Source organism: Leptinotarsa decemlineata, unplaced genomic scaffold (genome assembly GCF_025532065.1).
Source record: "Leptinotarsa decemlineata unplaced genomic scaffold, Ldec_3_MD MMD2_tig00004677_RagTag_RagTag, whole genome shotgun sequence".
Lineage (NCBI taxonomy): Eukaryota > Metazoa > Arthropoda > Insecta > Coleoptera > Chrysomelidae > Leptinotarsa > Leptinotarsa decemlineata.
The window spans coordinates 34187-50034 of record NW_027412610.1 but is presented as its reverse complement, the minus strand read 5'-3'; the positions used below and the strand labels follow the sequence as shown (position 1 = coordinate 50034).

The window sequence follows — 15848 nt, the reverse complement described above, 5'->3', positions numbered from 1 at the left end:
AAACGTCCAACTCCCCACTAAACCCATGAGCGGTGAAAGTGAAAGGCGCTCGAATGACGTATAAATAATCATCTCTCGAAGGAATAGTTCAGTCATCACTCGAAGACAATTGTGCATACTAACAATCGAAACGTCGTGAAGTAACTCGATTTGAAATCTTTTAATTTTCAGCTATTATTATTATTGTAACGTTTTGTTTTTATTGAATTTCCATATCACGTTTTATTGCTATATGTAATTATTATTTGAGCTATTGTAATTTGCTATTGTAATTACTAATTTTCATAATTTTTTGTAGACAGATTTCGAATCTGTTAACAACATATTAGACAATGGAAGTCCAACATTCAAACTCATTTAATTATTTCAAAATACTAGAAATATTTATTGCTCACATATACCACATATCGTGAAGCAAGGAAAAAATCAATACCAAAATATTTCAAAGAATATTTGAAAATTATTGACGAACATAATTATTACTTTTATCAAACAAAAACTCTAGTTGGCTGAACCACCGTTATATTGCTGAATAATCAACAACCTGCCAAAGGCTCAATGATAAATAACTTGATCCATAGGCTTTCAAAGGTGTCAACTCTTATACTGTTACTAATATTTTAATTTAGACTAAAGTGAAATATTTTAATCTTGCAAGGGAGTAAAAACAACCATAATTGGATGTCCTGGGGTAACATTTTTCATTCACTAATAGGTACGTTGTTATGGTAAGTTATGTAATCAGCAAGCTCATTATTATTTTATGATTCTTCCATTCGTTATTAATTTTTTTCCTTTCACATATCGCTCTTCTACGGAAAAAAAAAGATATGGGAAGTGACATAATTATGTTTGTTATTAACAGTTATATCCTGATATGATATCTTGGTATGAAAAGAAAATCAGTTCTGAACAATGTTGAATCACTGACATCTTTTCATTAAGTACGAATAATAGGGATTTTCATGAGAAAAAATAGGAAATTCGTCTTCAATAACGCAAAAGGGCTCCTTAATGCTGAGTTCAATGACTGTTCGAATTGAAAATAATCACCTACAAGACTAAAAGCTCTTCATGTAAAAGTTAGTATTATCATTTCTTTAAAAAGTGGTAGGTTATTGTTGAAATACTTTCACACGTAAAGTATACATTTTTTGATAATTTTGAAATTTTCAATTATTGCTATATAATAATCAGTTTGAAACTATTATAATTTTTTTTATAATTGTAGTCAAATAATAATTTCTGCACTGAGTAGAAAAATTTGACACATTTTTTTCTAGTTGAAATGATAATAATTGGCAGGTTTGAATTATGTTTGAAAATGATGTCTCTAGAATACATTCTCACAATTTCAAAAATTGGCCCTTCAAGTGCTAAAATTACTTAAAAAAAAGCATAGCTGTGGTACATGTTTCAGTAATCTATCGGATCAACAATATTATTCAATATGTAGAATCACAGATACATTGAACCATTTTAACATTTTGTGTCATGTAGAATTGTCACGTATCCTACCCTGATATTTTGCTATAACATCAAAATAACATAAATGTCACAGTTACATATGATGCAATGTAACATAGAACGTTGTAATGTAACTGATATGTAGAAGTTATGCGAAAAACTTTAAGATAATAACATAACCTTAAAAATAGTTGAGACCAGAATGTACGACTGCTATTGATATTACTAGGTGTAGTTTACTACCATATAATACATGCCTGAAACAGATAACGTATAGTGAGACATCTGTTGCGTTTTTTGAAGCTGTTTCGTGAAAATCTCACATTAAGGTGTTTTTCAGTAGTAAAACACATTAAATTACCATCCTTTATCAATACGATTGAAAACGATTTAGATGTTTCTTAACAGGTCAATAAATATGCAAAGGTTGAGACTTGTTACATTTTATATTTCAGTTTGTAAAAATGTTTTATAATCCGTTCCATATTTTTAGAGAATTCAAATGATGTCAAAGGTTATGAACAGGAATCGAAGTACAAAAATTTTGAAATAATCTTAATTTTTTTTTATTAATTTCTCTTTGAACATTTATTTTTTTGTATTTGGTTTTTGATAAAATATTTAATTTTCTTCCAATCTCGGGATTTCAGCACAGGATGCTCCTCTATACATTTTACACACTGTGATTTTCCTGGTACGATAGATTTTTTAATATTCATTCGAAAAAATTCTACAACAGCTTCTTTTTCTTCTTGACTCCAAACTTTATGAGCAACATGAGCTTTCTTCTTTGCTGAAACTAATGATAATGTATAAGTTGAAGTCAAAATTCAAGTCTGCAGCTAAATGACACCTAAATACTGAGTATTTCATTCAATATTTTTTGGCCTATAAACTTATACCAAGGTAGTGTGAACCCTAATATAGGTTAAATTTAATGATTTTCTGTAAGATCTTTTAGAAAAGGTATAAAATATTAATTTTGAGAACACTTTTGATGAGGTTGAAATACCTTTTGTTTTTTCGAAAACATAATCTATTTTTTCTTGAATTCCATCATCTGGTTCTTTCACTATCTGTCTATCAAATTCATTTTCTTTCACTTCGTTATCATCAGTTTCTTTTTCATCATCTTCTAACCCTGGAAGATCTGAAATAAAAAATATTTTGTTCTGGAACATATTTTTATATTACCTAATTTAGTTTTTCTGCATTTCGACAGTATCTTGTATCAAATGTAACATATGTTCATTATAAAACTTAATCAATTAACCTATTCTAAGGAAAGAGAGATATTGCTATTGATCCTGTTTAAATTTGTTAAGAAAATTTATAAAATTTCTCAAAAAAGCATTTTTATAGCATATTAAAGTTGCGATATTTTAATTAAGTTAGGGTACTAAAACAGTTTATTTTACGATTTTCACTATGAACGGTTTTACAAAAACTGCGACACGTATTTCGCTTTCTCAAGCATGAATAATGCTTGAGAAAACTATTCTATAGCGGAACACTTGTGATTTTTGTAAAACCTACTATAGTGAACTGTCAGAATAAAGTTTGGATGATAAAAATATAAGAATTTTGCATACCTTTTATGTCGATTTCGCCAATATTTTTACCAACGAATCTATTTACTTCGCCATTGTCTACGGCCAGTAATAGGCGGCTGACTTTAGTTAACTCTATGGCACTTCCCTGCATTCTATAAAAATTTCGGTGTATTTTAATATCATGCCCCAAATGTCGTGCTAACCAATCGTATTCATTTTCGGTCATATTGAATAATTGACAAACAGTTGCTATATACTTTCTTAGTTTTGTACCTGTTATAATGGATGGATTTTCTAAGTCTACTTAATCACAAATTTTTTTCAAACAATCATGTCCTCGAAGATAATTTACTGAATCATTTGATCGAGCGAAAACATATTTATTATGAAATGATATTTTACATTCATCTCTGTGTCTAATTAAAATATCTATACATTCTTTCAAGATAGAAGAAAGAATAACAGCTACTTTTCGCCTTCGTTTTCCTTCTATTTCGACTTAAACCAAATGTTCTGCTAACTTTTGTTCTATAGGCGTTAATGAAAATTTAATTTCTTCAGTATTGTGTTCTTTCCACGATGGTCTAGAAATATAGTCACTCATTTTCATTCGAGCCGCTTCGCCAGATCTTCGTTTATTAAAAAGAATGATTCTTGCCAAAACCAATGTAGCTAATTTTGTCCATGTGGCATTAGATCGATTTCCTTCAAGTTCAAGCTTGGTAGCTAAAATACTTTCATCGATATATTTGCTTACTTTTACCAAGTCATTTGTTAATGGTAACAATTCTGTAGCATTGATTTTTCTGCGATGAAGAGTTGATAATGCATTGGAGGAAATACGTATTGTCCATTCCATATTCATTAAATGAAGGAAAGAGAGCAACGATCGATTTCTTTTCATGTTCCCAGACCTGAGTGCAGTTCCTCTTTCTATTGAAATACACTTTTTCAGTGCATATCCCAATTTCAAAGCTAAACTTGGTGTATGGAAGTCTGGTCGACATGTTTCATCACTATATGGACTCATACTGATACTTTTTGTAGCCTGAATAATGAAATCAAATTTCTCTGGTACTAAAAAGTCGCTCAATGATAGAGAGGAGTTTTTTGATATTTCTCGCAAAGCTATTGTTAATCGCACCAACTGCCGCATTGTTTGACGAATTAATTCATTTTGTGTTTTACCAAATTTTTCGAACTGCATTGCACCAAATTTCATAATAAGTATATCAGATTGACAGATGCTACCAACATCATCTGATTTGAACGTTGATAGAATGGCATCAGTAAAATCTTTTGTAAATCCAAAACCATAAATATCAGCCATTATGGCATTGCTTTCCGCAATAACGTGCTTGGAATTGGAATCTACTAATGGTAATTTTTCTTTACAAATAAATTTAAGATGATGCCATATGTGTTTTTTCAATAAAAATCCCAAACAGTTAGGGCAAGGACCATAATCTTTCACTTCAATAAAGTTTATTTCATTTTCTGTTGGACGACGGATTAAAATTAGTTCGCCTTTATTTGTAGCTAAAACATTACAATTATGGTAGAAGTCACCAACTCGAATAATCTCCTTGAAACCATCCCGTCGCTCTTTGGATTTTTTAGGGTAAATCAAGTATTTGCTTACTTCTGTCTCTTTTGAGTGGACTAATTCAAAGTGTCTTGCCATATTAATGAGAATTTTTTCACAAAAGTAACAAACATGAGTTTTGTTCCTTATTCTCTTGCCGTTATTTTTACCCGCTGGGTTTATTTTAACTTCATTTAGTATATTACTTTTTCTATATACATTTTCTGATGAACTATTACTTATTTTCGAAGTTTCATTGCTCACTTTTCGTTTTGTATTAGTTGTAAGGATTCATCAATTCATTTTCTTTCGTTTCAAAATATTTACGCATGACATAACTTTTATCAGTTTTATTAAAATCTATAACATAGTTTGTTGGTATATGCTCATTTTCCATGCGTATTGTAACGTCTTGCAAAATTTTAATGTTTTTTGCAGGTAAATTACTAGCGAATCTCTTGTTTTTATTACGTTTTTCCTTATCGCTGCTTGAATTATCATCAGAGTCTGGAATATACTCACTGCCAGAAGTTTTTGCTTCAGAGTAGTAACTATTCACCAACTCAAACCCTGAGAATAAATTTAAAAATAAATAAGTATTATTAATAAAAATAAAGTAACAACAGTTTTGAAAAAATAAGTTTGTGAGTTGAATTGTCTCAATAAAAACAATATATTTAAATAAATGTTTTTATGATATCCTTAATTATCATGAAAGAATTATTGGTATTAATATATAGTATTAATATTTTTCTATTTCTCATTCTTTTAAGTTCCATCACTTATTTTTTTATGAAGTAGATAGCCAAAACAATATGTTGAAATAGCAAGAATTTTCTAAATAAAAAGTTATACCACTCTAAATTATCCAAACAAAATTTATAATTTTGATTGTTCCTAAAAAAGTATCATCTGCTCTCATTGATCGAATCAGACACTTCAGTAAAATCAAAATGAAATAAGAATGAAGTTAAATCATTTCAACTGGCTGAATATAAATATCAAGAAACCCAAAATATGGATAGGTTAGGTTAGGTTAGGTTCAAAGTAAGTAGGTCTATTCGACCCTCCACCGCAACCCGCAAGGGTTTATTGTGGCTCACACTTATTCACACTCGGCCAAGAAAACCCATCTTCCTAACGAAGCCGATTAGTTTGTATTGTGAGTGGTCTTTCAGGTCAGTTGGTAAGAGTACGGCTCTGCCGAACTCTGACTGACGATGCCTTACATTTAGCCGTACAGGGCTTTTTCGCCTCTAAAATATGGATATGGACTAAAACATGGATAACTATTATCTAGAACCATGAATGAACAAGAATCTCTATAGAAAAATTACACCAGAAACATTTTCACCTGTATCATTGTAGATAATGTTGCTTAAGATTATGCTCTTTTATAAAAATATATCAACCCCCCCTCTTCCCCTACCACCTATTATGGAACACAAATAATGATATCCGGATTATTCTGTGAAGCATCGTTGGATATTTGAATATGCTTGTTTCTGAGGGCAACAAAATGAGTACAAATATCGTTCTCGCCTATAATAAATAGTCTATTCTGAGCAAGATATGACTTCAACGCCCTCTAGCATCAAAACTATCTATTTTTGGGGTGTATCACCAAGTTAATTTCTATTCACAATAACATGAACTGCACCATATTAAAAATTCAAAAAAAATCAGGGATTTTTTTTGTTTTGTTTTTCTCGGGGGAGAAGAAGAGATCATGAAAAAATGCTGTTTCCCTAATTGGAGCATATTCAAATATCCGACGATGCATTTCAGAATAATCCAGATATTTTTTTTGCATTTCATAACAAGTGAAGGAAGGGGGGGGGGGGGTGAAATGCAACATTAACTACAATGAAACGGATGAAAAAGTTATTCCTGTTTTCGAAAATCAATCATCTATTCTGAGCAAGGGGTGATTTTAACGCCCCCAATCTACAAAACTATTCATGTTCGGGGTTATCACCTAATCAATTTCTATTCACAATAACATGAAGTGCATCATATTGAAAATTCTGAAAAATCCACTGATTTTTTTGTTTTGTAGGTACCCCTCGGAAAAAGGGGAAATAATCATATGAAAAGTGCTATTTGCCTAATTCAAGCATATCCAAATATCCGACTATGCATTCCAAAGTAATCCAAATATCATTTTTCTGCATTTCATAATAGGTGGTGGGGAAAGAAGGGGGTGAAGAATATTTTTTATCAAAGAGCATAATCATATGCAACATCATTTACAATGAAATAGGTGAAAATGTCGTTCCTGGTTTCGAAAATCAATATTCTTTTCTGAGAAAGGGGTGATTTTAATGGACCCTAGCGGCAAAACTGTTCATTTTTTGGGGTTGGCGAAATGATAAGGTTGGTTGAGAATTACATGGACTACATCATATCAACAATTTAAAAAAAATCCATCGACCCCCAAATTCCATAAAGATTTTGCAGGGGCCTTTCCTCCTTTTTCAGATTACTTCTAGTTGCCATATCTACAAGCCGTTTCTTTTATCATGTGGTAACATTGCTGTATTCTAAACCGTAACAGATACAAAGACGATTAAATGGGAAAAATGTAACTGTCACCGGTAACAATACAATGGTCGAAGAAAATTTACGGGGACTCTCACCTTTCTCGAGATATACGGGGAAAAACAAAACTGCTGTTTTTCGATTTTTTCGAATGGAATTGTTATTTCGGAGAATATCATATAATGGAAAACAAAAATGTTTTTGTATTCGAAGTTTACCATGACAATGTGATAATAAATTTTCGATAAAACGTTTCGTGTCAACATGGCCACCATCAACTTTCTTTTTTTAATACGGACCTGTCTTTTTTTATTACAGATATTGATAGAGCGATGAATTCACAATCCAAGGGTTTATCACATTTGATATTTTTATAGTCTATTTCAAAAGAGTGTAGAGTAATAAAATCTCATTAAGTATTCAAAAGCGCTACAGGGTGATCCGTCAATAAATTCTGTCACTTCCCTAGTCCGCATTGCAAAATTATGTCGTTCATAAAGAGCAGGTAGGTATCACCCTGTTTTAAGGGATTTGTCCATTGTTATCGACGGATAAATACTGAGCCAGAGGCGCGCTAGTGGGATAATTGCCAAAAGAATATGCATTCATAAAAATTATATTAAAGGAAATAAAAATTTAATACAGCAGAACAGTGTTATTAAAAAAATATAAAATGTAACAATAAAATATATACGAACCGAAATCGGGAAATACTCACAAACACACACGAACGAACTTTACGTATTGAAACACTTGTGGGGACTTTAAATCAATTTATTCACAAAAACGACAAGAACTTTACTGGATACGTTATTACAATTTGATACTTGAACAATACTAAAACTGTGAACTTCCCTTAACGTTTAACAACACTCTATTTATACCCTAATTGAATGTTCTAGAGATTACTAGGTACAATTTTCGAGAACCTTCCGAGAAAATAATTATTCAGACTACCCTTAATTCTAAACCCTAACCTAAGCAAAAGTGTCACTGTCACTGATACACTGGTCTCTGTCCAGATTGCTTATCCCGCTACAGTATATTTACAATTCAATTAAATTATTCTACATCAGTATAGTCTTCATCCGAAGAACTGTCATCATCCCCTGGTGTTATAATTATAGGGTCAACCACCTGATCGACCAAGTTGTCCAGTTCCCACATTTTATCTTCCTCTTTTAAAACATGCTGGATTGCTTTTTGCCAGTTTTCTGATGTGATTTCCATAATGGCTTGATCAAACAATACCTTGACATCTTTCATTTTAAATGTGGTATTGTGCCTTGCAACATATCCTTTAACTTGTGCCCATATAAGTTCTATAGGATTTAATTCGCAATGATATGGCGGTAGGCGCAGCACAGTTACTTTATACTTTTCTGCTACATCTTCTACGGCATATTTCATGAAGCGAGATTTATGTTGTTTTACTATGGCTAGTAGTTCCTTCTTTACTGAATTCGTCTCAAACTGAATACCTTTATTTGACAGCCAGTTAATAATTTCTTGCTTTCTCCAAGCTGAAGTTGGTACCTTCTCTAAGCGCCTTGAATGGTAGCTTGCATTATCCATAACCACGACCGAATCAGCTGAAAGAAATTTTAACATTTCCCCGAAGTAGTCTTCGAAGACATCCGAATTCATGTCCTCATGATAATCTCCCGTCCGGCACGACTCAAAGCTTAACAAACCTTCTTTTAAAAATCCGTCTTCGCTTCCAATGTGAGCAATTATAAGCCTCTTCCCTTTTCCCGAAGGCACTTTAATACCCGTCGAAAGGCCTTCTATGAAAGCTTGGCGAGAACTTGGTATATTTTTATCTTGCCACATTTTTTTGACTATATAACCTTCGTTTATCCACGTCTCATCAAGATAAAAAATTTTCTTTTGCTCTCTGCGGTACTGCTTTAGTTGTCAAATATTTTCGTCTCCAGCAAACAATTTCATCACTTTCCAGTAATAGTGCCTTTCGATTGTGCTTTTCCCAGGCAAAATTCATACATTTTAAAGTTTTCCATAAAAGTTTTCTGGATATCAAAGGAATATCGTTATCTTGGCTTATCTCGATAAATATTTTTTCAAGAGTGGGTATTTCCTTTTTAAAATAAAACGAATGAACTTTTCTTCGAATGTCACATTTGGTGTCTTCATCTAAGATTTTTATTGGTCTTCCTGATTTTCTCTTGCATGGACTTACCTGGCCTGATATCTTTCTTTCTCGCAATAATTTAAAAATCGTGGACTGTCCAATTCCAGTCATTCGGGCACATCGCTCAACACTTTCTTGCACAGACAAACTAGGGTGATCGTGTTTTATGCAATCATATACATTTAAAATTATAACTTTTTCGCAAACAGATAGCGGAGAATTTTTTACACTTCTTTTCTTTGGAGTAAATGTCCCCATTTTATAACTTTTTCACTATTTCTATATCACAATATCACTGTACGTTTAATTGGTGTAGTAACAATTACTATTATAACTCGAATGTTTAAGACACCATTACAATATATTTAAACCCTTTTTCTTAATTACCTGGGTTTAATAGGTATTGCATGATTGGTGGGCAGGGTCAAAAAGGGATTATTATAATGACATGGCACCTCGGAACTAAGTGTTAACCCTTTTTTGAGAAATCATGCTCAAGTATATGAACCCAAATTGCATATTAAATAAGTTTACAAGAAGCACTAAAATTAATCTTAATCTTTTTTTAAGAAATTTTACTTACCTAAATACATGTAGGTACTTAGTTTTAGACCAAATTACTTTCCAAAAATGGCCTTTTATTATTATCTATGTCTGTAATTTTTAATTTACTTTAATTATTAAGTTTAATAATCCTAAGATTTGCCTACGCCCATGGACGACAACGAAATTCAGGCAAATTTTATGACACTTCATGATTTATTACTCTACACTCTTTTGAAATAGACTATATAGCATTTCATTTGAAATAACTACCATCATCAGTGACAAAAATTTTAAATTACGTTCCTGTCGTTATTTTTTGTGTGAATTGTTTCGATTTCATCAAAATATAACTCAAACAACCCAATAAATTCGACAGGTAGGTACCCTAACACAATGGAAATTCGTACTTTTTCGTTTTGTAAATTTTTGTATTGCCGTAATCCTTCTTTGAGGGCTTATTTCTCCCTAATCAATTATGATTCGTTACATTTTCATAATTCTCAATCCTGGAAGTAACGAAAATATCAGTTTTTGGTCAAAACTCGATTGTTGTATAATTTGGTATGATCAAATGGCATCTCAATTTATCACCACACGTAGGCTTTGATTGGTTTCTATGGCAGAAAATTGAATGCGTTGTTGATATTTTGTTGAGAACTGTCAAACTGAACATATCAAAGATGTATTGAAATGATGAAAGTACTGATATGCTATTTAGTTATGCAAAATCAAATAGTAATCCTCTTTTGGCAAAGAATATATTTGTTGAGCTATACCCGTATCGTCGTATTCCGAACATCCAAATGTTTAGACGATTAGAAAGAAATTTAAGGGACTATGATGCATTTGACAAAAATAAAACAAGAAAATGTGTGGTTGCTGGAAGTTTGAGGAATTAAATGAATATTTTGGATGAGCAAATAATACCACATAAAAATTTACACAGTGAACACTTTTTTTTTAATGTAGGATTGGCCAGTTACAGAAATCATGCTAATCCAGAACGTTCTTTACAAGAAATTGCCCTCGAAATGGAGATTTCTGTAAAATCCACCGGAACTATTTTGAAAAAGGACAAATATGAATGCTACAGGATAAGCAAAATTCATCACTTCAATGAAATGGATTACGGAAGGGTAACGAAATATTTGTAAAAAACTAATATGGATGGACGAGTCAAAATTTACCAACAATGGTTGGTTCAATAGAAATATCCATTATAGATGGAATAATACAAATGAACGTTCACATGGAGAAACCAATTTCCAAGAAAAATTCGGAATAAATGTTTGGTTGGGAATTGTAGGAACAAACATCTTTGGTCCTTTCTTTTAGGATGATCATTTGAATAGTGAAATGTATCTTCATTTTCTATTCAATGAATTCGATGGCTACTTAGATGAATTGCCACTAAATATTCGCCATGGAATACAATATTTTCAACAGCATATTTTCATGATGCAGCAATAGTAAGGAAGCATTTAGATGCAATATTCCTAAAAAAATGGATTGGAAACAACAGACCAATTAACTGGCCAGCTCGATATCCGGATTTTAATCCTTTAGAGTTTTTCGTCTGGGGATACATGAAGGATAAAGTTTTTTCAACACCAAGTACAGATATCGACCATCACAAACAAAAAATAAAAGATGCATGTATTAGTATCACACCTATTCTGCTAGAAAATTGCCAGAGAAATTGTCAGAAATTGCCATGAACCTTTGATTTTCCGTATTGGTTTCATTTTTCTGTAAAGTTCATGATAAAATGAATTGTTTTTCTGTTTGATTGTTGTCACTGATGATAGTGGTTATTTCACATGAAATGCTATAAAAATATCAAATGTGGTATACTTTTGGAAAGTACATTCATCGCTTTATCAATATCTGTAATGAAAAAGACAGGTCCGTATTTGAAGAAAAAAGTTGATGGCGGCCACATTGACACGAAACGTTTTATCGAATATTTATTATTAGATCGTCATGGTACACTTCAAATACAATAACATTATTCTTATAATTTTTTTGATATTTTCCGAAACAACAATTCCATTCGAAAAAAGCGAAAAAAAGCATTTTCGGTTTTCTCCATATAACTCGAGAAGGGCGAGAGTCCCAGTAAATTTTCTTCGACCATTGTATTGTTTCCGATGACAGTTACCTTTTTTCCCATTTTTTCGTATCTGTTACTATTCAGAATATAGCAATGTTACCACATAAAAAAAGAAACGGCCTGTATAATAGATTCTCAAATATTCACCAAAAACGAAACTATTTTTTCAGTCAATTATTTGTAATTCCCTCAAAAAGTTTCTAGGTGACATTACTTAAACGTCGAATGACATCATGATCATAACTTTCAATGAATTGACATTCACTAGTCAGCGTGCTTATAGTAAATGAATCCTATAAGTATCTAACAATATAAACATTTTTCATAAACGAGAAATCTGAAAGAAAGCCACTAATTTTCCATTATGGCCATTCAGAGTTCAATATTTCAACTTTCTCACTTCTTTTTTATACCTAACAACCTACTTATTTTTTTTAATAATTATAGGAACGTAATAATTTTTGAACAGTAAAATCCCCAAATCTATGCCAATTTGAAATTGACAAAAAACTTATACTTTGGAAAACGAAATTGATCACAAACTATTGTCACAAACTGATCTTTTGAACACAAAATTTTGGCAAAATGTAATTTCTTACATGAAACCCCACGTTAAAAGAATAAAACCTATTCAATACGAAATATGTAAATATAACGTAAAATAAAATATCTAGTATAATTTAAATTATTTTTTTCTCAGTCTCACTTACCTTGAATTGCAGCAATTTGTTGTTCTCTGGTAGTGCCTTGTGTTGATTCATGTTTAGGAAGAAAAATCAAATTGTTCTCCGTCCAAGTATCAACTTCAATTTCATTATTTATTTTAGCTAAAGCTATCAGTCTTCGAGATCGCGTGTTCATAATGCACACTTTACTATGGCAACTCATGAACTAATCAAACACCAAACATGAATTAGGTAAATATATTGTCGGTTTTTCGGCAACAGTGCATTTCTCATTATAGAGGGCGCTAGAGTACGACCACGCCCAAGATGCCATAATTGGGGCTGTGTGCGCAACATGCTACATCATCATCAGTGGCAACTCACACACATTTATAGTTAAATTCATTAAAATTTCACAATACTCAGAATTCAGTTGAATTTGTTTATAATTTTGTAATTACAACGTATAAGTTGCTCAAAATTGAAAGAAAATATGAATACTTCATAAAATGAGCATGGAAAACTCTCACAGAAATTGTGGCTACGCATGTAAGATGCCACAATTTTTGGAGGTGTTATAATTAAGGATAGTGCACACACAAGTTGCCACAAATATGACGAAACATACACACACACACACACACATACCTGTCGCGCAATAGTAGTGTGGACACCACGCCCTGGTGTGAATTGTGGGGTCATCGAAGTTATTATAAACCGGCGGTAGAGGCTTATTAGGTGAATACTCAGCTATTTCCAGTTCTTCTTTACACACCGAAGCCAGTGACTTTTCATCAAAACAGACATCTGTGGCCATGACCACACCTCAACGGTAACTGCAGGTCAACCCACTGATGTAATTTTGTGGCCACATACACAATTCACACACCTCAAAATTTCAAGATCATTTTCTCCAAGGACATTATTTCCGGTATCATTATGTGGCCATATACACTTGTTTTATATAGTGTTTATATAAAATTATAGAAAATTTCCCGAAAGCTGGCAATATAGATTTTTTCATTTCGATTATTTTCAAAACAACTGAAAGTATTAAAAACTCTAATGGGAATGATTTTATTTGTCAGTGGATCATTTCTACAAATGATAATCGAGCATTTCAAATTAAAAAAAAAAGATTTTGATATACACACTTCTATAATCGATGCTTGTTTTATTTGACGAACGTTTCGTCGTTCTACCAACATCCCAAAAATGCGTTTTGGACTCTTCGAACTCTTTAATTTTCACCTATCTCTTGTTTATACTACAAAAAGTTTTCCATGGAATTAAACTGCTGAATCTTTACTGAAATTTGCTCTCAACAATGCAGTAGTCGCCATTTATTTCATGCAGTATATTTCGATGTACTAAATTTCGATATATGATTCACTGAAAAATCTTAGTAGAGTGAAAAGATACTGAAAATGAATAAAGAAATAATAATAATATTATTATTCTCGGATATATTTCTTCTCACAGTTCTTTAGTCAATGTTGAATAAATTGAAAATTAAATCCGAAGTTCAACTCGGTGGCAAAAAAAGCCAGTTCATTGTTCTTTTATGAAAGTTGTTATTGTTTTTATTTTGATTATTTTCGAAACAACTGGTACTTTTGGTTTCTCTACAAACACCGAAGTCGGAAACTGCACCGTTCGCTCCATGTCAATCTACTGATGCCACTTAGTGGCCACATACACACTTCACACACCTCAAAATTCCAAGTTTATTATCTCCAAGGTATCAGGTATCATTATGTGACCATACACCGTCATATCCAACTGCGTTAATAAAACAATAATCAACGAATCTTCATTAGTTTCATTTGTACTACAATTCCCAAAGTAAATTTCATAATTCACTTCGAAATCTATCGAAACAAAATCTATAATAACTTAAAATATTGAAAATCACAATATGTAATATGGAGTCAGGTGCTAAAAGTCTCTTCAAATGAGTTAGAAAACGGATTGTAGAAATTCCTTTGGAAAGTGCTCACTCAAAATTAGATCTCACTATTTTGAACATATTTTCTATCATGCTCAATCTTTGAAAATACAAGAAGTTGGATATGCTCTTTGGAAAGTAATCGATCATATATTGTTGCCGATTTATCAACCTTATTCTGACAATGAAACACGTCTTCTTCCACGCTGGTTTAATTTACTTTGAGTTTTTTCTTACACACCAAAGCTTTCGACTTATCATCGGAAATAACTACAATGCATATCAACCTACTGATATCATTTTGTGGCCAAAATAATTATGTGGCCATTCATACACAGTCGTGCCCGAATGCCTTAATAAAAATAATGAACTCCTGGCCACTGAAAGTGGATTGAAATTCCATGAATTGAAATCGTAATTGAGCATGCGCACAAAATGTAGTCATCATAATTGATCTTATTGATATATTTCAATGTATGGAATTCCCAACTTTGATTTCATTAAATAGTTGAAAAACGTAATTCAAAATGTGAAATGTAATGTGCTACCGTCCGTACACGATGTGTAGAAACCCTGGTGACATTACAGATTTGTTTGGCGTGAAATTAAACAATTGAGTAAAACCATTATAGAAATTTCATCATATTTCACTGCCCAAATAATTCACAATTCATAACAAAAAGAAAGACCCACCGGATTTGCAGTTCGACCAGTTCTCATCGAAATAAGGAAAATATTAGCATTTGAAAAAATTTTCTAACAACTGTCATATTTTAAAATAAGTTCGTCAACAACAGTGATCATAATTCAAATGTAAAAACAATTCGAAAAACAATGAAAAGCAAAGCCATCACTATCAACAGTTCGCAATTACTTTCAATATCTCACGGTGCTGTCGAGGCTAACGATCAAGTCTATCGCACCAAAGACCTGCGTTCAATTCTCCAACGAAAACTTTTGTAGACGTCGTGAAACAAAAATGTGTTGAGCAAAAGATGAGCTGACATAAGTGCGCCACGTGACTGGGCGGTCTGTCTTTTTGAGGGATACTTCTTTCTGGTCGTCTGTCTACCTGAATTATTCATGTCCACAGAAAATTTAAATCTCCCGCCACGATGTTCTGAGATGTAGAAGTGTGCGCTCTCATTAGCTGGCGAGCTGCGTGACTGTTTGAGGACACTACGTGACAATTTGGTACACTCTGATTGGTTCACGGCTGGGTGACAGGACACCACGTGACAATTTGGTGTACTCTGGTTGACAGGCAACCTGGCTGCT

At 32.3% G+C, this 15848-nt stretch overlaps 1 protein-coding gene across 4 annotated transcripts; it reads right to left on the bottom strand.

Moving 5' to 3' along the window:
• Positions 1-1836: 1836 nt before the first annotated feature.
• On the bottom strand, positions 1837-15524 carry LOC141484131 (uncharacterized). Of its 4 annotated transcripts, XM_074179207.1 has the most exons (4): positions 12668-15524; positions 5128-5175; positions 2480-2617; positions 1837-2266 (listed from the first exon to the last, which is right to left on the bottom strand). In XM_074179207.1, the coding sequence occupies exons 1-4, from the start codon at positions 12843-12845 to the stop codon at positions 2037-2039; spliced, it is 594 nt and encodes a 197-aa protein (XP_074035308.1). In that variant the 5' UTR covers positions 12846-15524; the 3' UTR covers positions 1837-2036. The 4 variants fall into 4 exon arrangements, with proteins under 4 accessions (XP_074035308.1, XP_074035310.1, XP_074035309.1 ...); XM_074179209.1 differs by lacking the exon at positions 5128-5175; XM_074179208.1 differs by lacking the exon at positions 12668-15524 and having other exon boundaries at positions 3060-5336.
• Between the last annotated feature and the right edge of the window lie 324 nt (positions 15525-15848).